This window comes from Anguilla anguilla, chromosome 15, assembly GCF_013347855.1.
Source record: "Anguilla anguilla isolate fAngAng1 chromosome 15, fAngAng1.pri, whole genome shotgun sequence".
Classification (NCBI taxonomy): Eukaryota; Metazoa; Chordata; class Actinopteri; order Anguilliformes; family Anguillidae; genus Anguilla; species Anguilla anguilla.
This window is the reverse complement of record NC_049215.1, coordinates 25,237,576-25,260,769: the sequence shown is the minus strand read 5'-3', so window position 1 is coordinate 25,260,769 and position 23,194 is coordinate 25,237,576. Positions and strand designations below refer to the sequence as shown.

The following is a 23,194-nucleotide window of genomic DNA, read 5'->3' as shown; positions in this document are numbered from 1 at the left end:
TGACAAAAGGAATTGTGGATAGGATGAGGATTTGAGATCTTTACTAAAATAAACAAAACAAATTGTCCAGCCCTGTAGGCTGTACTATTACACAGGCAAGCAGTAAAGAGTAGAGGTTGATCGATAGATCAGATTGACATACATCGGGCCAATATTTGCATTTCATAGCCAAGTTCCCAAGCCCAGTTATTTTTATTTTTTATTTTAAAGCTAGTTTCTGCCTTGCATCTGAAGATCATTGAAAGCTATGGTTGCAGCTGCTTCCTGTGTTGGATTGAAGTATCTTGTTCTCAACACAGTCTAGCTCAACATCAATAGGTGACACTAGGTTGTTATTCATAATATTGTAAATTGTCGGCTGATATTGGCACATCAGTCTTCCTGTTGTCCAAGTTATCAGCATCGGTCTTGAAAGATTCATATCGGTCGACATCTAGTATAGACTTTTAAGAACTGGATGATCTAGATCTGCAGGTGACCCAGCAAGTGTTGTTTTGAATATAGAATTGAAAACAGCTAGGCTTCCCAGTTCACTTACAGCATATCCTCCACAGTTCTGAAAACTAAAGCAATGAAAAGCTCAATTGGAAAGTCCTAGAAGGCCTGCCAAGTTCCACACCAAAATAAAGCTGCTGACATGCTGTTCACAGCCAGACAGAATAGGATCAGTGAACCTGGATATGCCATTTTATGCCTCATTTAATGCCAACAGGAAGGGTGTTGTCACAGCCTCATTGGACTGGAGAAAATGCAGCACAGCTGCTCTCAATGACCAATTAACTGCCAGTGTCCAAGACGCTGATCAACAGCTGATCCACATATCCCTAATCTCAAGTGCTGACTCGAAGGAATCTCGAATTGAATGAGTTACGAAATCGAGATTGCGAACTTGAGAAGAAATGATCAAACTAAGTGAAAATGAAAACATGCGCTGAAAGCAATTGGAAAACGTCGAAGGATAGGTGATTGCTACATGTTTTTCATTGCAAAGGCTACTGCCAAAATTAATTTGTGTCAAGTCTTCACTACAAAAAGCTCCAATGTGGGTCCTCCAGACACAAAGTGTTTTGGAAACATTGTGCCTCAGAAAGCCTATTCCCACTGTTTTTTTTCAAAGTGGCCCAGTTTCACAGAAATGATCCATTAATCCATAAAATGCCACTGAAAAGTCAGATAATGGATAAATGTGAGCCCTGAAAAAAGAACACATCAGAGAAGAGGATTTCAGCACAGTTTCTGAACAACTTTTTACCACTCTTTTCCCCTTTTCTCCCTCACACTCATCTCTCAGTTCTGCCAAGTTCAGCTGCATAAAAAATGTAATTGTGTTCCATCACAGGGAAAAACTGCTATATTTAGCCTATGTAATTTCAGTGATTTTCAGCATTATACAAATACAGCAGAATTCAAGCTGTGAAAGTACAACAAAATTGTACTGTAAAATAACAATATCCAGCCTGCATATACATAATGATATTCAGCTTGTGTGAACACAGAGTTATGCAGCCTGTGTAAACATAGCGATATTCAGCCCGAGTAAACAAGTTATTCAGCCTGTGTAAATGTAGTATTATTGTGTGTAAACAGAGAGGTATTCAGCCTGTGTAAACATAGCGATATTCAATCTGTGTAAATATAGCCTTATGCAGCCTGTGTGCACATAGTTATTCAGCTTGTGTAAATATAGCCTTATTTAGCCTGTGCAAACATTGGAGTCTTCAGCCTGTGTAAACATAGCAATATTTAGCCACTATTTAAAAACACAGATATTCTGCCACCTTGTAAATGACCCCAAAATTCAACCTCCACATAGAAATCAGTCATGTTCAGCCCAATTTTTAACTTTAATGTGTGGAAAAATGGCAATGTTCAACTGAAATATGTGAAAAATGTCAATAATCAGCTTCAGCTGAAAAAAAGGTAATATGTATTCCATAACAATGAATGTTGGGGCGGGGGGGGGGGGGGGGGGGGGGGGGGGGGGGGGGGGGGATTCAACCAGCATGCAAAACAGTGATACTCTGTATATCAATACACACGTCTGTTCATTTTTAACAGCTAGTCTTTTTAATCTCTCGTCTTTTAGTTATTTTTAATACCCCGGGTTATCATAAGTCCAACCACTATTTTTATTTGTAGTGTAGATTCTTCATCACCTCCCATTAACCAATTACCATTAAACTTTAACAACTGGGCTCCTCCTAAAGCCCGGGTTCTCTCTCACTGGATTTCTTTGGTCCTGGGAGCTTTTTCTCAACACAGTTGAGGGTTTTTTCTTCCCACTGTTCTTTTTTTAACCTTGCTTGCCGGTTTTTGGATGTTCAAGCTTCGTCTTCACCGGTCTTACTTTTTCCTGTAAAACATCTTTGTGACAGTGCAAACAAAATTGAGTTGAATAGTCAGCTAGCTGGTAAAAGCCCTGACATTGGGGACCACACTCAGGCTCGCAGGCAGACATCGCAGGACTGATCCCATCCAGTCAACCTTCTTTACAATGCTTGTTTTTTTTCTCTTGAAAATAGAGTCACATGTAGGTGACCAGTAAGCCCCACCTCTTTAATAAATCTCACTATATGGAGAGATTTTACACTAACAACCTCTTCACAGACAGTTTGGAAAGTTCAGCGGAGTTCATTATTGCTCCGTTCTCCCAGGTTTCTCTGGTTTGCATGAAAGAGAAAGTTCTGCGGCTGCATTGATTATAATTTTCCTGGCGGCATCAGCACATTTTTGGACTTGTTTGTCAGCAGCTGCTGCATTTACGGTCCAGTTGGGAGTAATGGCGACGAAAAGAGAAAAAGACGGGAATCTGTTTCTGTGCCCTGTTTTCATGTGCTGACATTGTAGTGTCACTGTACTCAACATTAGCACTGCAACTAGTTGATCAAAAAAGAGAAAGAGCATTGATGGAGGGAGGGGGGAGAGAAAGAAAGAAAGAGTTTTGAGGGAGGGAGGAGAGGAGAGAGAGATAGAGAGAGAGGTCATTCAGGTTTCTGCTATAAATGTCTTTCACTGTGCCGTGGCTAAACAAGGTAGGCAGTAACACTGCACACACACACAAACACACACACATACACACTCACACAAGTGTACCGGTTTGTTGTGTGACTAAATAAGGTGTATACTGAAGAAACTGAATATACTGTCCCAGAAATACATCTGGGGAACAAAGCAAAATTCTAAATTAAAAAAATAAAGAAAATAAAAAGCTTTATTGTCTAATTACATTTTAAGACATTTTCTTATGTCAGCAACTAATCCGTTTATTTTTCAAAGCAGGGTGGATCTCCCTGTGGAGTGTTGCCTGTAGAACATTCACTTGTGTTATGGAATATTCTTTGATAGTAATTCAGTTCCTCATGTACTGCATCTTCAAACACTGACTGTCACTATGCCTGCATAGCTTTTTTAATACAGAGAGATAATTTATTACTGAATTATTGTAGTTTTTTATGCAGAAGTGATAAAAATAAGAACATATATAGAGGATAGAACATACAACACAGGATATAATACACGAAGTTTTTTCTAATATTCTATGAAATCTTTAATGATATGTTTCAGCAGACCCGAGAATGACCTCAACTCTTCCGCTCTCAGCCCCCGTTCCTCTGTTCTATTCTTCTCTCCATTGACTTTGTTACCTGACCTCTATTTTACTACCTCATTGGAAAAGACATTGAAAGCTTCAGCCACAGGGGAATGTTCCAGATGGAGGCAGGCAGGTGGTGTGCCCTGTGTGGAGTTAACAGCATCATCCATAGCGTTGTCCTCCCAGAGATATACCAGACACCCACAGGCTGCCAGTTTTTACATGCATAGGTGCAAACCTTCCTGTAGCACTGTGCAGAATGTACTGTGTTAGACGTTCACTGGCAATGAAGGAGCACACGTACACCAGCTGCGGGAAGGCACAGCCTGAACTGGAGAGACAAAAGGAGATTGTTTGATAAATAAATGTGTCTTCCACAGGCACTTTTGTTTTCATGCCGGTGGTTTTGTGTCAGATTTAAGTTGTCAGAGTTTCGGGTTTTCCTTTGTCCTTACGGTCGATAATAACACTGTGATGAAAAATAAGACACAGGACAGGAGTCTGTTCATTGTGTTGATCTGTTCATTTCAGCGGCACACAGACCAGTGTAAAAGCACGAGCTGTTCCAAAACTGTGTGCTGATAACAGAGAGAAGCAGAGGGTCACGAGCTCACATTGTGGGCAGAGGCTTGTTACTTTGCCACTGGTGTGGCTGCTTATCAGTCTCTGTGGACTGAGAGAAGTTTGTGCTCCTGGAGGAGAAGAAGAGAGATTCTCATAATTTGGAATGGCCAACAGTATTCTTGGGATGATCTGAACATGCTCTAGTCAATTTAGGAGGGTGTAGACAAGTTTGATTTCAAAGCATGTGTAGTACCACAGGTGGACTACAGGAGCTCAGTGGGCCAGAAGGGGTCACTGGCAGGTATGATCATTCTGCCAACCACATCCATCCCTCCCTACATAAAATTATACACCATGTGCCAGCCAGAGAGGAGAAGACAGAAATGGTCTGGATTCAGTATTGGACCACAGGGACACTGGAACAATCATAAACACGCATGCATGCATGTGCACAGGCACAGGCACATGCACACGCACACGCACACTACCACAGTGCTAAAGAGCTAAGGCTTGTTGCATTCATCAGAACAGCATGAAGGCATACTGAGGGATATGGGTGCCAGATGTGCTGTCTCTCAAAATACTTTAATCATACTTGTAATAGGTAATATGTAATATGTAATATTTTAACTACGTATGCAATTTTATTATTAATTTGGTTCATGTTTTGGTTTGCTTGTAGATGTGATTTTGTTTTGTTTATCTTAAAATGCTTATGAAATTGTTGATAGGACATGGCATTACAAAATGGTGGTTGAGTTCAATAATGCCACCAGCTGACAAAAGCAATGATGTCAGACAAGAGAGCTGTCCAGGGTCCTGACGGATCACCAGAGAACCTCCCCTCAAAACCCTTTGCAAACAAGTCAGTGAACTCAGCCAATCAGAAGAGCCATAAAAAACTGCTTTTATTTGAAGTTTATTGAACCTCAAAATTGTGCTTCCTTCATCGGCCTCATCTATTCAATCATTAGTGGTTAGTCAGTTCCACCGAATTTCACAAATCACCACACACACATCCCTACAGAACAGAGTACCCTTAGTTACAGCTAATGGAAAACTGTTGACCAGCATGGAGAACAGATTAGAAACATTCACTACCTTAATTGTAAGTACACAGTCTATCTAACAGTGTTGATGACTACAGATTATGGTATAAATGGACTGGACGAGTACCTTTGAATATAAGTGTATGTAGATATTATGTCATATTACCTTTTGTGACTGTTCCTCCCATGTACAGAACATTTGTTATAACAAGAGTCCCATGGTGGTACATTAACCTGGTTCCCACCTTATTGGAGGTTGAGCTTTAAACTCCTATTGGTGTAAAAATAGCTTCGATACTGCTTTTTATGTTATTTAGACAATGCAGAGCTGATCCAGGGAGCTGCTCTATGGGTCAGTTCTTGTTTGTCTATTCATCCTTTATTTAATTCTCCTTTCACAAATTTTTCATAAGCCAGTTACCGTACCAACGCTGGGCTGTGTCCTGTCCTTCCATCGGCTCAGAGCAGTGTGCGGGCTTGATTTTCTGACATCATTCATTAGCTGAGATCCGGAAGCACTGGGTCAGTCACCTCTCCAGAGTGCTGCTAAGATTAGAGTATCACAAACCCACCTCCTCTCCAGTCCAGCCCACACAGCCCACGGGCTCGTTTCACACGGCTGTTATGATAGCAAAGCATGCTGGGATTAGGCTATGAGTCCCACTGTTCCAGGTGTTGCTGGAGCTGTGATGTGGGTCCCAGCAGTTGAGGAGGCTGTTTTAGTGGGTGTGTAGGCTGGCAGCACTAGAGTGAAGCACATGAAATGCACAGGAGACTGGAGCTGCTTCAGGTCAGTCTGTTTTAAAAAAGAGAATCAGTTATGAAGCCGTCAGTGGCATTTATCCAGGGACAGTGAAACAGCTAAATGTGGGGAAAACACACACACACAAACGTGCACGCACGCGCACACACACACACACACATGCACATACACACTTACGTGCACGCATGCACACAAGTATGCATACACACACACACACACAAACAAACACGCACACACACATTCACATTCAAGTTCAAATAAACACACGCTCACACAATGAAAAATGTACACTTATTTGTGCAATAGTTACATATTGCTGACAAACAAACAAGACAAACAATGCAAAAAATATAAGTACATAAATCTGATCCAAGTAGGACATTCTATAGAATCACCTCCATCCTCTGAAAAGACACACGCCCACTTTACATGTGGGAGGCACTACAGATCAGATTTTATTCCAACATTTAAGGGCATCACATTTAGCACAGAGAATATAGGCAGAAGCCTGAATGAGTCTGTAGTGCACACAGAACACATTTAGCTCTGAATGACATTTGAAGAACAGAACTTCAGTAGTGCCTCTGATGCAATGATAACACACCTCTGTACACTATTTTGAACTGGATTATCTCATGAACAGCATAGTCACTATATTGATTTAGCTTTCTAACTTCTATGGCTTAAGGAACACACCGTGAGCATGCCATTAACCATTTAAATGATATTAAAATTGTATTAATGTTATTGATTCATTAGTGAGATATTTTTGTCCTATACATGTCTATACATACATTTGCAATTTGCAGAACCCCCCTCCCCCCCCCCCCCCCCCCCCCCCCCCCCCCCCCCCCCGCCAGATCTACTGCTATCACAAAAAAAGTGTTGTTTAACCAATGCATTATTTGATTAATATGTTAGTCAGGTACCGCCCAATCATATTAATCAAAGGTTTAATATCTATGGTTTTTTTTCTCTAGAAGCTATAAAATGTAAATGAAAAGAGCAAAAGGTGATGAGGTGGGGGAAGGTGAGGAAGTGAAATAGGTCTTTAATGGGCTCAGGCCAGTCACGGTTCAGTTCTTATGTGATTTACAGCACATAGGGAGCAAGCAGTTGACTGTAATTATAACTGCATCCTGCTTCATATCCACCCAGCTAATGAGGAAGGCCTACTGCATGAATAAGCTGCCGCTAATAACCTATTTGCTGTGATCATTGCTTTTGGATGCTGATATAATGTCTTTTCTGTGGGCCTAATTGAAAATAACATCCATACCATAATCATTAAGGTTGATACAATCTACTGTGTGCGATGTGGTTATTAATTACAATTTTTCTAAATTGAATTTGATATTGATTCACGGTAGCTAGCTAGAATTACCATATTTGGCAATTTCACAGTGCCTACTGGAGAAGGATAATCGATCATTTCTTGCCAGCTGTGAGGCTTGCGCGTGTGTGTGTGTATGTGCACGCGTGTGATTTTTATGTGTTTTATTATTGACTTCACTTTAAAGTGTGAATCCATTGCATCCACTGACCACTTTCAGAAGTCAGTGAAGGTAATTCAATCATGAGATGCTTGTTTACTGTATGCATCTATAAATACATAATTAAGCTCATGGCCACATATTAAGACAGGCTTCCTTACTGTGACTACTGGTGGTTTGTGTAACAAAGCAATTAATTTGCATGTAAATGTGTTTGACATGAGGGCAGATTATGATGGAGGAGGAAATGCAGTCCTTATCCCATCCATGAAAACAGTGAATGTGTAGCCTAGAAAGGGCAGAGAGAGAGAGAGAGAGAGAGAGAGAGTTGACATATTCAAATGCATTGGTCTAAGGAACACAAGACAAGTACCCCACCCAATTATTTCAGAAACTCATACTCATGAATTTTAGACACTGAAAAATTGTCAGTTTCATTGGGTGAAGTATATAGCTACATAGCCGCTTATAAGCCATATAGCAAGCCATTATAATGAGAGTAATCATGTGTGTCTATATATGTCACAAGGATTACACTCCAGAGCTATAGTTGTTATTTTTTCCTATTCTTGCTGCCATTGAAATATTTTCAGCAACTTAACACAAGAGCTCAACTGTAGAGCAGGGACAAAAATACATCAAACAAAAAAATGTGAAACCCAGTGACTCACCCATCAAACAAATGTGACTCTAGGGAACCCCAGGGGCTTTTTAAAGTTGTCTTTTACAACGTAACTTTGTAAAAACGTTTTGGTAAAGGTGGCTTTTTAAAGATTCTGTGATTTTGCAAGACTGAATGATTGCTAACATTGATTGTACTAGCTACGATGAAAAGCTGAATTTTTCTTATCATCTCATTGTGCGATACCTGTCAAGAGCTGTACTGTATAACTACTCAATAAATTCTGCTTTGCTTCTTATACTGAGATGGTGACCGGAAGTAATTCATTGATCTTATGACCCATTCAGCCAAGACTCCAGTGTGACGGGGGGAGGGGGTGTGATTGGTGACAGGCGAGTCTAGGAGAGGTCCCATTCCAACAGTGTTGTTTGTAATACGCGTACCTGTATATTTTTTTGGTAGCATTTTTGTATGAATATATATAACTCCTTCCTAAGTCCAATATACACAGTCATCAGTGCTCATTTTATCAACTGCAACTAGGCACATGGTGTCATGATATCCTAATGTAATGCCTATTTTTGCATCAATGGTGACAGGAAACACCATATGTCCATTTGAGGTTATTGATATAAGCAGTTATGAATGCCTACGTACTGCTTATGAAGGAGTAGAATAACTCTTATGAATAACTATTATAGAAAGCATTACCCCATTTAAAGCAAAGTCGTTGATTTTCTATGACATCCTGCCGATATTCTGAAGACATCATGCATGACAATGCTCAACTTCCAACAGATACAGTAGGACATTGGGATATGTGCTAATACACACAAGTAAACACACACACACACACCCTTACACTACATGAAATAAAATATACCACATTTGATTTATTTAAAGTTTACTAAAATCTCTGCTGTGCTCTACTTCTCATCGATAATGTCGACACATTTTTACTGTTCAACAAACATCCGTCAGCACATGACAGATTCAGCACATTATGTGATATTTATGACTGTTTCCAGAACACATCATATCATCTGGCACAAGCCACAACATGCAAATTTACAGTCCATAAAATGCAGAGTTCCTGGGGACTAAAAAAACCACACAGCTTCTCTCCCAGCAGTGTCAGAGATCAGAATTTTAGGGTTCCATTTTGAAATGACCACACAACCCTTTAACCCTTCAAACAGGGATTCTTGTCATATCATTGCAGATCTCCAGTGAGGAGAGAGTGTGACAGAAAGCCACACTGACTGACAGTACAGAAACCATATCCTTGTGAGGTCACTGGTAAGTTTGTGGTAAAAAACAATAAGCAATTGTGATAACCATGCAGTTTTGGTTGCCAACGTATATTTGATAAGTGCAGTCCATCAATTACATGATAATGCTACTTATAATAAATTATTAGCTGCAGTACCTCCAGGAGAAAGGATACAGTCCTGCAGGCTTGTCTCCTGAGACATTATCAGTTCTCTCTCACTTATATGCAGCATTTAGAGTCTGTGCAGTTTTTCTACTGTATGTCTGCACATAGCAATTGTTTGGCATTGCTGCTGGTGGTAGCCAATGGTGGCCCATCCTTGGAAGAGGCCAGAAAGGTAAGATCAGGCCCCTGGGGGTTCCAAACTCAGTCCTGGGCCTCCCTGTGTATGCTGGCTCTCATTCCTACCTTAATCGACCATAAGAATTTCATAATTAATAAGATAATAGTTAAGAATTATACGCTTGGGATAATTTGCCATCTAATCAGCAGTAAGCAAGAAAGAGATATACTGGCAATTAAGAAAAAATATCCTGTATTAATTTAAGGTTTTATAATGTCATTATAATCAGTAATCAGATGAAAGGGAGGCGCAATTGTGTCCTAAATGCCAAAAGCACGGAGACCTGGGTACAGACTCCAAATGAAAACACGTTGAGACAGAAGATTTCAAAATGAAAACGCATTGCAGTGAACCAAACCTACATTCTGATCAGAAAACAGTTTAAGCACAAAGTTACACTCGTTACTACACGTTTTCACAATCTTAACCAATCAAGACACTGTCTAGAAGTACAAACCCGGCATAAATGTGGGGCCCCTTGGTCAGAATTTGGAAACCCCTGTCCTAGACCATTCCCTCACTGCGTTTGCTCCTCCACACCACCAGGGCAGTCATGAGCAGAGTCACCAGAACCGGGATCAGGATGAAGGGTCCAAGGATCCCGTTTGGTGGGTCCTGAAGCAGCCGGCCTGTTGGGGAGCAGTTCTGGAAGTAGAGCTGGTGGACTTGGATGAAAAAAAGGTCCACCTGCCTGTTGGGCCAGAAGCAGTCCATCTTCAGAGCCACTATGTAGGTGCAGTTAGTCAATTCCCAATACAACCTGAAGAGGGAGGTGTAGAGGCAAGTCAGGATGATCTGCCTCCCAGATTGCCTAATCCATCATAGATTCATAGAAAAAAAAAATATTTATCAACTGTTATATTAAAAAGACCCTACTGTAGCAATTACTTGAAACATAAATGCTATTTTGCAGCTTTAAAATGGGCTGACCACATTTAATATCTGTGACTGACTATGAGAGTATTTGTTGGCTCTGTAATATATAACGATTATGATAGGGCTATTTCATCAATAGTTGCGTCACCTTTTGATGACAGAGAAGCAGATAAGCTGTCTCAATTTTCTTCACTCCTCATCGTCCTCTGCTTTCCTCCACTCCCCTCCTCCCCTCCCTTCCTCCACACACTTCTGTGTAGGAGATGAGTGGCAATGGGGGAGTGGAGGAAAGGAGGTGAGGAGTGAAAAGTTTTGGGACGCACCCCGGGTGTTCGGGTAGGGCCAGCCATTTGAATGCTGGACACCAGGCAGTGTGCTTGTGATAAATAATTTCTCTACATTTATAGGGCATATGAAGCAGTGTAGAAACAGCATATGAACAGTTTGCTAAATGTCTTGGTGACATTTAAATTTTTTTTTAAAAGATCAGTACTGAGTTTCAGTCTTTGTGGTTGTGCCCTAGCTGCCACCCACCCCTGGTTTTTGTAACAGAGATGAATGATGGGTAATTGACAGGTGGCTTTCAGGAGCACAGACACAACTTCTGAAATCATCTTCTGTCATTTCAGAAAGGCCACACACCAGCATGCGCATACATATCCACTGAAATGTGCGTGGGCAGCTCACCACATGCTTTCACTGAGCGTATCTATTTCAGCTCCTGATCCACAGTGTACTGGTCAGCAAAGAAACAGGCAATTTTACCATTTAAAAAAAAAAATTTGACTTGAATCTACATGCCCATGGAAGAAATATGCCTTTTCTTGGCGTTATACATCATTATCTGATAAGGCACACTCAATTCAGGAACATGAATAATGAGCTAAGGGTACAAAAATGAAATTTAATCATAGACTAAAGTAGAAAGGAGGTGGTTACATTTGAGTTTTTGAATGAGGAAATGTATAACTGGTTAGCTTTCGGACCAAACTATTAGCTGTTTTGCTAGCTGGCAGGCAAGCTAAATGATAGTCAGGAAACCATGTCATAAAATGGGATCAAGCTATATACGATTTGTTTAAACATGCTCTTTGCAACATTCATTCAATTCCATCAATGGCAATAATAAAACAAATTTTATTAGAAATATAAATTTTAAGTCAAAACTACTACTATTAGTAGTTTTCTGTTATATACATTTTGATGTTTTTTTTTCTTATTTCACCTTGTCATCAGTGATGTGTTCATCAAACAGCGAACTAAATAGTTGATCTACCAGCAGTTTTTTTCTCAAATATGGGTGGTTCTGTTCGGTTGAAGAAATATTTCTGCCGCAGGTTGACAGCACTGCAGGCTACAGTCCTGTGGCTACCCCTCCACCCTCTTCTTCTTCTTCATCCACACTAAGACTATCATTTTGAATTGTTAAGAGGCTTGCCTCCATTTATAAAAGAAGAAAAGGAGAGAGAAAAGAGAAAGAATGGTGCACCATGTGACTGTGAGGAGTGGGCGATGCACACAAAAGAACCTCAGTGTCTTTGGAAACTTTATTCAATGAACTAAAACGTGTATGCATATGAAGGCCCAGTCAGCTCTGCATTCATTTAGGTGGGCGGAAGGAAACTGAAATCCATAAATAGGTTATGATGCATTTTTTGCCTGTTAAACCATCACTAGTTCTGGGGGGGAAAGTGAAGGATGATTCACAAAGCACCTACGGAGTGTGAAAAGTGCAAACAGCTGCTACCTGGGAAATTGCCATTTTCACTTGCTAATTCTTGGTTGTGCATATTTGTGTCATTTACATGAATTTAATTGCCACAATGACTCATTTTATGTGTGTCATTGGGAGATAACTTCACACAAACACCCATTCTTGAGTTTAAAAAAAATCAGCTAAGACAAGGCACTCCCTAAAATGTAAAGAAAGAAGATAATGCTTTCTCAAAAAAAATCTAATGAAGGCCAATATTACAATTGGGAGCTTTCCCAATAGAAATAAAACTATAAAAAGACAAACAAAGCTATGGTAGACTTCTCTGTGCTTTAAAGCTTTAAATGGGCTTGCTCCCATGTAACTGAATGATATTCTTTTTCCCTGTAATCCTGCATGAACACTCCACTTGAAGGACACAAGCCTCTTTGTTATTCCTAGACTAGCTCAGGTACCTTAAGTGGAAGAGCCTTCTCTTGTATTCCTTTCATCTGGAGCAGTTTGCCCAGTCTTGTTCATGGTGTAGACACTCCCTCTATACAGTATTTAAATCTTGGCTTAGCCAGCCTTATAGTTGAGGGACAGGAATGGGCAGCTGACATAAGTCATAGAGTCACTGGTAGACAGAGCTGTCAGAGCTGTCACTAGATCCTTCAAGGACACCCCTGTGTTAAGCTGATCCAGTCATGGTCTGGTGGCGGCTGTCTCAAGGCTGCCCTCATGGCGGTGTTGTTGGAACCTTGTTCCTCTAGCTATGCTGCTACAGCCTTATGGGATTTTTATTTATTTATTATTGCATACAGGCACCCGTATCTCTCCTGCTTTGCACATCGACATACCTGAGCCCCTAATGATTGTATTCCCCTGTGTCGGGCACCTACCCAGAGCTGGAGTCAGAAGGCTGATTGACAGCTCCTGCTTGAGGATTATTCCTATCACTAGACAGGGAGGTTTTCCTTGCTACTGTTGCACTAAGCATACTATTGGGGGGGGTTCAGGCTCAAGTCTCTGTAACGCTGCTTTGTAATATGTGCCATACAAATAAAATTTAATTGAATTGAGTTCCTAGCAACGTTTTTCATTTTTTCATCTATTTAGCAACAGCGTTCATGACCCTGGAAGGTTAATAATTAGTCAGCCGTGTATGAACTTTAGATTGATCTCCTCAATGTGTCTGACAGCTTTGACAGAGACTGTCACACTGCTGGGCAAAGATCGGTGGTGTGTGCGTGCAAACTGAGCGTAAAACAGAGCTGCAGCATCAGTGTGTTTCAGGTGCCCCTGCAGTAGAGGATGATGGTGTGTAGAGGTGTGAAAGTCGCTATGCTATGACTGCAAAGTGGAGCACCGGTGTCCCCCCTCAGCTGCGCACACACATCATCTACTGTGTTCTTCTAGCTGCGTAGACACTTCATCTACTGTGTCCTGTTGGTTGTGGAGACACTTGCTCTACTGTATCCCCCCAGCTGCGCAGACACTTGCTGTACTGTATCCCCCCAGCTGCGCAGACACTTACTCTATCGTGTCCTCCCAGCTGCACCAGCGCCGTTGGTCCAAGGCCTGCATGTCCAGTCTAAACTTGGCCAGGCAGAAGTAATCGATGGCGTGTTCATAAGCAGCCCCACAGCCTGTCACTGAGCCGAGGAGATACGCTCCACCGATGACTGAGAGAGGGAGAAAAACAAGAGAAACTTTGTTTTTCAACTGAAATGAATTTAAAGCGAGATTACTTTACAGACGTAGTGCTAAGTATTTGCACTTGCATGCTACTATATATTTCTGCATGGAAAGCGAGGGGAGGAACAGAGCATTTTGAGAATGTTACAAACAAGGTAAGTGAGCTCAAAAAATTGCAGCTACAGTAATTTGTACATGTGTAGAATTACAAGGAAAGAGACGATCATGGAGGGAAATTTAAAAATATAGAAAAAAACAGATACATCCAAACAGGATATTAACAGAACCCCGAAGGTGACTGGCTCCAGTAATACCAACGAACACCGTGTAGTACAACTCCAATAAACCCCAGCTGTGGTACAGCTCCTATAAACCCCAGCAGTGGTACAACTCCAATAAACCCCAGCTGTGGTACAGCTCCTATAAACCCCAGCAGTGGTACGGCTCCAATAAACCCCAGCAGTGGTACAGCTCCTCTAAACCCCAGCAGTGGTACGGCTCCTCTAAACCCCAGCAGTGGTACAGCTCCTATAAACCCCAGCAGTGGTACAGCTCCAATAAACCCCAGCAGTGGTACAGCTCCTATTAACCCCAGCAGTGGTACAGCTCCTATAAACCCCAGCAGTGGTACAGCTCCAATAAACCCCAGCTGTGGTACAGCTCCAATAAGCCCCAGCAGTGGTACAGCTCCTCTTAACCCCAGCAGTGGTACAGCTCCTCTTAACCCCAGCAGTGGTACAGCTCCAATAAACCCTAGCAGTGGTACAGCTCCTATGAACCGCAGCAGTGGTACAGCTCCTATAAACCGCAGCAGTGGTACAGCTCCAATCAGTGGTACGTGCAGGGCTAGTGTGTGTAGACATAATTAAGACTGTGGGCATGTGAATGTCTGCATAGGATTATTGCTGTAATCACCACAATTAGGGCTGTCATTAGAAGGCCTGCCCCCAACCCCCCCTCCAAGTCTTTTAATTCTTCTTTTAATTGCATATGCATCTTCTATGTTTACTTATTCCCTGTGCATCGACCCCATTGTGACAGCAATTACCAGAGCCAGTGAGCAGTCAAGTGATGATAATGACAAATGAGCTTTTTCCTCACGCAGCTATTATTATCCTGTAGCTTTGCGTCTCGTTCTTGCTCTCTGTCGTTGAAGGAAGGGCAGGGAGATGTTCCATCACTCCAAAAGAAATCCAATTTACTCAGATTTTTTTTTCCGTACAACTAGTCATTCCTATTTGGAATCCCTATCCCAGTGCTTCTGCACACCTCACAGTCCACTGGTTGGGCTGCGCAGGAACTGTGTTGGAGAAGCACTTCCTGCGCAGGTGGTGCAGACGGAATGTAGGTGCCTCGAGTTACCAAAGAAACGATGGATGCACCATGTAATGATCCTGGCAAATGAAACCCTCCCTTTCTAGATGACATACTGTAGTCATACTATGACTATGGCTTAGTCTGCTATCGTCAGTTTTTCTATTTAAAAGAGTGAAATATAGAGGCTAATTAAAGAAGATACTGTATGTTATAATGTGTCCATTTTACATTTTGTACAGTTAAAACTTTGGTAAAGGAATTATCCAACTTAGGAAGGCTGTATTTTATGCATAGCACTGATGAATTATATTAAGGAATCTATATCCTGTTCTTTAAATTGGACTGGCGACACACTGTGGTCTCAGTTGGTCGAGCTCCACAGAAGGAAAGATCTGGCCTGTTATACTGTAGAAGGGAAAAATGTCCAGCACATGGTTTAAAAAATTTAAAGTTAGAGTTTAATTGAAATGATTGGCTGGACAACACAGACAACATTTACACCAGCTAAGTGTTCATCTTGTAAAATGACATGTAGGATTAGTACATTTGTCCTTTTGTGGCTGACCTCTTGGCCAGTATCAGTACTGACTTTTGTATGTGCAATAACATGTATGCTTTATTCATGGTTATTTCTCTGGAAATGGGAGGCATAGATCCACCTGCTTCCATGCTAATCCCAAAATATATTTATTGTTTACATCGCTTGTTCCATAATCTATGATGTAGAGGTTTTTCTGTTCAAATTTGTGGTGGTAATGGAATGGAAAGTATCCATGGAAAATAAATCCGAAAAAATGGCTTAAGGTTTAAGCACTTAAGTGAGGGAAAATATGAAACTACTGTAAATTAAGTATATATGACAGTTATATTAGAGCATTATTTGAATATAAAACCCAACGATTTTGAATATGAAACCCAAAGATGGAGCAGCATTGGAGAAAGTTAAAAGAAAAAAAACTAATGAAACTATATAAAGTCCAGAAATAAGCAGTTAATGCCAACTGACTCCCCAGATATATTCATATACATGTATTTCACAATCTATTTGGTCGGCATACAAATAGATGAAAGGATATCGGCTCCAGGAAACATACAGTACATCATAAAATCTAAACAAAACCCAATGCTGAAATAAAACAATTGAAGACACACCAAAGCACCTTTAATAAAGTGTCAAACAAAAATAAACCCCAACTTCCACTTTAAGTTACACAACTTTAAGTGTTCCCAAATAAATCCCCACTTAGGTATTTTTAACTGAATTTTTTTTAGTTCACTCACTTTCTTCTATTATGAAAAAGGTGACATGGTTTGACATATTTTCTTATTCTTTCTCAAGTACAGAGCAGTCCATAAGTATTTGGACAGTACACAATTTTTTACCCTTTTATTTCCCAAACTGTCAAACCGATCAAGAACGCTCTCCAGGATGTAGGCATAGATGTGCATAGACTACCATAAAGGGCAGCAGGACAAATTCTGAAATTCAAAGAAATATTTAATCTGCTCAAATCCCACTAAATGCCTCGAAACTCATTGGACAACACTTCACCTTACAACAGGACAATGACCCCAAACTTCCCTCTTCCTCCCCACACTAGGAATTTTAAAAAATACTGGAAAATAAAACTGAATAAAGGATCTGCTTCTCTGAACTGACCAAACTGGAAATCATGTCTTAAGACATCATGAGCCTCTGGCAGTGAGGCTTCCTGGCCTTGTTATGACAGGCGGGATGAAAGCAGAATGACTAAGCTGCAGAAAGGTGCGGTTCGAGGGAGTGGGGGACTGAAGGGGGTGGGGGGGGGGGGGGGGGGGGCTAGACCGGAGGACCCTGGCTGCCCGTCACCCACTAAGTTTAGTCGCCTTTAATGAGCAAACGGGCCCTTAAGACGTCACCTGTCTGAAACCGGGCACAGACCTCCATCCAGGCGTTTAGACACTGGTGGTTTCTGTTCATTTATTGGGAACGGACTCTTTGGTTTGTGTATCTCATTATTTTAAGTGAAGTGACATAACTCACACAGAGGAGCTGATGAACTTCACTTCTGCTTCTTCTTCAAGATGTAAGAACTCAGCTCATTAAAATGAAGTGGTTTCCCTTGAGTCTTCCACACTTGGGTTGTCTGCGCAAACACTGATCCCCTGTAAGAGGTTCTACGCACACACTTGTGCTGGATTGAACGAGCCCCTCCAGACCACTAAATAGCAGCAAATGGCGATAAAATTGTTCCTGTTTAGTATTAGTCTCAAGGTTCAGGAGGCTAAAAATGACAGGTTTACATCCGGTTTTGTCCTCCTCATCCTCAGGGCCCAAAGTTATGACATTATGGTATGATCCAGACTTTAAAGCTGCAAAGATGTAAATAAGCCAGCTCAGATCATTATACCATCTACAGTATTTACTGCGTCTAATAACCAGCATACACTGGAATAAGGAAATGTGTTTGTTTTTAACATGGTTCAGCATTTTCCTAATGATAAGAATAACTCTTTCTGCCCTGAATCATCTTGAGCTTCTGACAGGAAGCAGAGCAGAATGCATGCCTGTGTTTGCCATCATAGTTAACTAGTAAAGTAGAACAGCACATGTGTTCAGGTTCTCAGAGATACAGACTCAAAATAGCACTGTACTGTACATACAGTATAACAATAACAATATTTTCAGCTAATAAATCTCCATCTTACCAAAGCACTAATTCCTGGTGCTTTGAAAGTTGTTTTTGTCTCTGTTTCATGTACAATAAATTATTTGAAACTTGATACGGTCAGCAGAATGATTATCACAGCAGCGTATGAAACGTACGTGGATCCATTTATTTAAAGACCAGCTGGGAATGATCTCGAGGTGTCTGGTCCAGCAGTACATCATTCAGATTCTAGAACAGATTCAAGAAAGCAGGCGGTACATTTTTAGCAGCACGGCAGCACTGGAAGCAAGAATGCTCCACACGCTCAAACATGGACAACCATGCTCGTCTTACCAGTCCAAACCTGAAGTGTCATCCTTAGGGTCTAGAAGTGAACTGCAACCTTCGTGACCAGCCATGCCGTGACCTAACCATTGGTTACCACCTGAATCTGTGAATTCCTTCAGTGGTGTAAAACAGTTAAATAAAAATCAATGCAGGATTTTTCATTCCAGAATACAAAGTGAACGGAAAAAAACAAAGACAGCTCTGATGAAGTCACACAAACAGCCCATAGGAAAATTACTGCATGACACACGGTTTTGCAATTTAGAAATCTGCTGAGGCCAAACATTACTACCAGCGAGCTTACTGAGCATGACCGCCCTCGACAGCAGCCTGAAACGCAATATAAACAGCCTGGAGAAGTGTTGCCTCTATCTGGGCAATTTCATTCACAATTCCCAACAGTCCCTCTCATTATCTCTTATATTAGCGTAATGGAAAAGCAAAACAAGGGTACATATATTTGGCTCCATTTAGCAGATTTATATTAATTTAGCTACAGGACCAACGACAGGCTAAAAATTGCATATACAACCGTTTAACTCATTATGAGTGCCATAAACACATGCTTACAGAAAGGCCCATTCAACCATACCATAGCCTAGCTCATGGCTCACTCTAATTTAAATTAATCCTTTCTCTGATGTGGATCATATGAAGCATGAACTTGCTGTGCAAATGGATTGCCCTGAATTATTCCTAATTGGTGTTAAATTATAGGAAGATCATTCTTATTTAGGTTAACATTTGTCGAAGAGTTATATAAATGCTACCAGCTTTAATTTTTTTTTTTCCTGCGACAGTGAACACATAATTGTCACAAAGAACAACCATTAATATGAACACCAGACTGTACCATTCATTCAGTTTTGCATCTCATAAGGCGAGATCACAGAAAATACAGTTATTTAAATCTCTGCACTGCACTGTTGCACTTTAGATAAAAATGAATATTTTGTGTGTTTTTTTTTTTTTTGTTGCTTTGGAATGTTTCGCATTGCTCTTGAAAGAGATATGGCTTGGCCTTCATTCATTTCCAAACTTCTCAGTTCAGTCCTATGAAAGTTCTTCAAACAGGATATGAGATTATACCATCCCCCTACCGTGGGAAAGAGGTATAATAAACCAGAATAGTTGCACTCTATAATGAAAACAGAATATAATGAGGACAGCCTGGCTCCAGCTATACAGCGAAGAAGAGATAATGAGCCAGTCTGGTTTCAGCTGTACTGGATATTTCAAGCTTATTAAACATCAACTTTGACATATGGCGGTTACATTTTATATATTATTTATGTATATACCTGGGTATTTATTGGTCACAGTTTGTGTACATTGCTCAAAATACCTCGTCAGTAATTGACTTAGGAATCCCCCTTCTTCCAAGTCATGCTTCCTGATCACTGACACCACAGTACTATCCTGCTGCACGGTAATGCTTACTGATGTATCCTACATTTGCGTTCAAGTAATTTCAGAGCACAGCCATTAATATATGTAACAGTTGTTACATTTTATGTTTTTTTACAAAGGCTTTGTGTGTTTGACGAAATTCTAAACTTTTTTGGAAGAATAAAACGGCAGGTCCAATTTAGCCTTATGTTATCTTTTTTTGGGGAGTGCCTTTTAAATCAAGCCGCATGGAAACTACAAAATGTAAATTCCCTTGAACTGTTTGTCCAGGTATTCATATAATATGTTACATTTTAATTAGCCCTTCATATTGCTGTGACTGAAGCCAATAGCCTAACACAAATTAAACATCAGAAGAATAAGAACAAGAAGAGGAAAAATAACAACAAGAAGCTCTTTGCATGACACGATGCTTATTTGCATTATTAATAATGCCCTACAACTGTTGATCCGCTTTCCTGAAAGTAAGCTCAGGTGAAATTCAACCGTAAATGAGCCTGCACCAGCTATAAGTTCCGTTTCACAAGCTTGTGTGTGGAAGTTCGAACGAAAATTAAGGAATTACACAATTTCCAAGCTACCTTCGGTAGGCTACTTACATGTCATAAACCAAACAAACATATGTTTCGATGTGACAGATGCGCAGCTCAATTCCATGGTCTTCAGTGTTCCTGGTAGATGTTTAAAAACGCAATGTAACGTGGGTTAGAAGTAGAAGTCCTAGTGTAGCCTTTCCCATACACCTGTGATAAAGAAATTTTCAACGGCATCTGGAAAGATCCCCGTGCAAAATAAAATAAATCGTCCTAACAGTTTGTAGAGTATAGTTAATTTAACTCTCAAATGCCTCTAGAGAGCAGTGGCAGTTATTTCTATTATTTCCTTAAAACGTCGCGACGGTAGCGCGCCGAACAGGTGTTCCAGTCTTCAGTTATCCCTCTGCACTGCATAAAAATACTGTAACGACCTTTTTTGAGTTTGGTCTTACAAGCGGTTCTTTTAAATATCAGTTTCAATGTTCTTAAGTGGATTCCGAAGGAGTAGCTCGATTGCGCGGCTGATGGAAACTCCATGTGTGCGCGACGGGCACCAGCGCTTGTGAGCTGCTGTGGGAACTGCAGGCGAGGGCGGCGCCACCACCGGCAGCTACTGAGGACGGACGGGGTGTTCTCACTGCATCAATTACTAAATTAGTTGCAGAAATGAATGCCGTTTAACTAAAGTGACACAAAATTATGCTGCCGCAATGATCAGAAAATCGAAGAGGGGGATGCCCTGTCGAAATGAGGGGAATATGTGTTACATGAATATTTTGAGCGGAAAGTGTTATTTTGGATGCGACTGGTTTAAAAAAAACACACGCACACATTTTAATCTAACAAAGGATGCGTATAATGCAGCAGGTAGGATCGTTGGACAGTGAGCACTTGGGGTAATGATGGAGAGTGTTACGACAACAGTATATCCCGTTCGCGAGGGACTTCCATAAGATTTAGCAGATGAAAGCAAAACACAAAGGCACGTTGAAGGAACATTGGTTATTCCAAGACAACGCTACCTAACCAAGTTTGAGTATGGAGGTCAGAGGACAGTATTCTTTATCCATTCGTGATCCAAATGGATTTGCGTTTTAGGTCTGGATCTTACATAGCATACAAGTTACAACATTGACTGGGTAAACTTTGGAACATCTCTTTGGAATATCATTTCTTTGACACACACTTAATATGCTCTTTTATACATGTCAGGTGAATGTCACCTTGGATAGCAGTGTGATTATGTTTTCTTCTATTATACATGTTAAAATATATTCTTTACAGCAAGAATCACACTTTCAACTCCCTGAGCAACAAATTATCAAACCGTACAGATTAAGCAGCCACGCACATTAAAGCTGGGTGTTTGTCACGGAAAATAGTCAACGTTGTTAAAAATAACGGAAAACTAAAGGAAAAGAGGAAGAAATCATTGGGTGTTTAAAAAAAGAAAAAGACATTAAGTTAACCAACAGATCTCATGCTCAGCAGTGGGAAATGATTGAAATAACATGCGCAACTTTAGTGACAGTAACAAATGTTTGACGTTTCAAAAAAAATCAGTGGGCAGTTGCTGCTAGTAAACAAATGCAGGATGAGATAGACTGGTGCATGTAATTACTTTTGTCCATCACGGACAGAGCATGATTTTTGCCTTCAACAAAACATTGTTAGAAACAGAGAATGCTCAAATTGCATTACTAAAATATTTTTTAAAAACAGGTTTACTGTGTGTTTTTTATTTTTTATTTTATTATTATTTAAAGTTAGATTTGGTACATGTTGCAACCTACATTGCAATGTTTGAGTATTTGATGATGCACCTGTTGTTACTGACCGCAGTAACTGACGACAGGCTGTATTATGGCTACCATCCAAAACTGCCAAAAAAAATCACGGAAAGCACTTTTTGTTTTCCGGAAACTAACAATGACGTTCTTCGCTTCCGTAAGTCGCTCTGGATGAGAGCATCATTATAGAGATTGTGATGTAATGTAATGAGGCAAAAAGCAAACTCCACCTCAGACAGAATGTACTGACATAGAATAAGACTGATTCTTGCAATGAATTACTTGTTTCACAACTCATTCACACACACTTCATTCCTTTACTAAATCTTACAAATATATATCTTACTCTTAAGTGCTACATAAAGCACTGGTACAGTCTTACAGGTCTTTGCTATGTGGAGTAACACCTTGACCTGACGGTCTGTGTACTTCTCCACGTCCCATCGCTCCTTTCCCACCATCTTCAGGGCCACCCTAGTCTCTTTTGACATCTCACTCATCTGCACCTACAAATGAACCCCTCACCTCTCACTGCTGTTCATCACTGTTCATGTCCCTTTAAATAAACAAAACAAAACTAGCTTTAAATGAGTAAACAGCTAGGGGCAAAACAGATGCCTTACAGGCTTTAAAGTCCCAGTAGCTTGCCACCTGGTGGCTGTAGGGGAAAATGAACATTCAGTCACTGCAAATCCTGTGGAGGAATATACAGACAGTGCCTGACATATTAAGAGAAGTACGATTGATTACCTGTTGAAACCATTGTGAGGATTTAGGGAACCAGAGAGCAATTCAACACTGGTAATGGAGCAAGATATAGACTAAATGCAACAATATAAAACTAATTTGCAGGTTTCAGGCCACTTTTAAGTTGTCATTTTATGAATGTATTTATAGATACTAGCAGGCCTCGCTGAGGGGAGGAAACATGCAGTAAATGAGGTGTAGAGTGCAAGAAGCATGCAGAATGCTAGCTTGCTGCCTGTTTTTATCTGCAGTACAGGACAAGAACCCAAAGCACATGGCAAGAAGTACAAGGAAATGGCTTAAAAAATATTTTAAAAAGGCCTTCAAAAAGGCCAGTATTCTGGAATTCCTGGACTTAAAGCCAATTGTAAATTTTTGTTGGAGCAAATTTGTATAGAGGAATGGGCAAAAATTAAAAAATCTAAATGTGCAAAGTTCATACAGACATAC

At 40.5% G+C, this 23,194-nt stretch overlaps 1 protein-coding gene across 2 annotated transcripts; it reads right to left on the bottom strand.

The window, feature by feature from the left end:
• Positions 1–6,839: 6,839 nt before the first annotated feature.
• Positions 6,840–20,797, bottom strand: LOC118214323 (receptor activity-modifying protein 1-like). Of its 2 annotated transcripts, XM_035394214.1 has the most exons (4): positions 20,271–20,797; positions 13,806–13,953; positions 10,157–10,459; positions 6,840–7,750 (listed from the first exon to the last, which is right to left on the bottom strand). In XM_035394214.1, exons 1-3 carry the CDS (start codon positions 20,326–20,328, stop codon positions 10,204–10,206), a joined length of 462 nt encoding a protein of 153 aa, XP_035250105.1. In that variant the 5' UTR covers positions 20,329–20,797; the 3' UTR covers positions 6,840–7,750; positions 10,157–10,203. The 2 variants fall into 2 exon arrangements, with proteins under 2 accessions (XP_035250105.1, XP_035250104.1); XM_035394213.1 differs by lacking the exon at positions 6,840–7,750 and having other exon boundaries at positions 10,092–10,459.
• Positions 20,798–23,194: the final 2,397 nt, after the last annotated feature.

What these genes read in the sequence shown, in the direction of transcription:
- LOC118214323 (XM_035394214.1), bottom strand. Translation starts at nt 20,328, where the DNA reads ATGGAATTGAGCTGCGCATCTGTCACATCGAAACATATGTTTGTTTGG. An exon ending in GTTTGTTTGGTTTATGACAT is followed by an intron (nt 13,954 to 20,270) that starts GTAAGTAGCCTA and finishes TCCCTCTCTCAG; the next exon opens with TCATCGGTGGAGCGTATCTC. An exon ending in AGCTGGGAGGACACGATAGA is followed by an intron (nt 10,460 to 13,805) that starts GTAAGTGTCTGC and finishes CTCCCTCTTCAG; the next exon opens with GTTGTATTGGGAATTGACTA.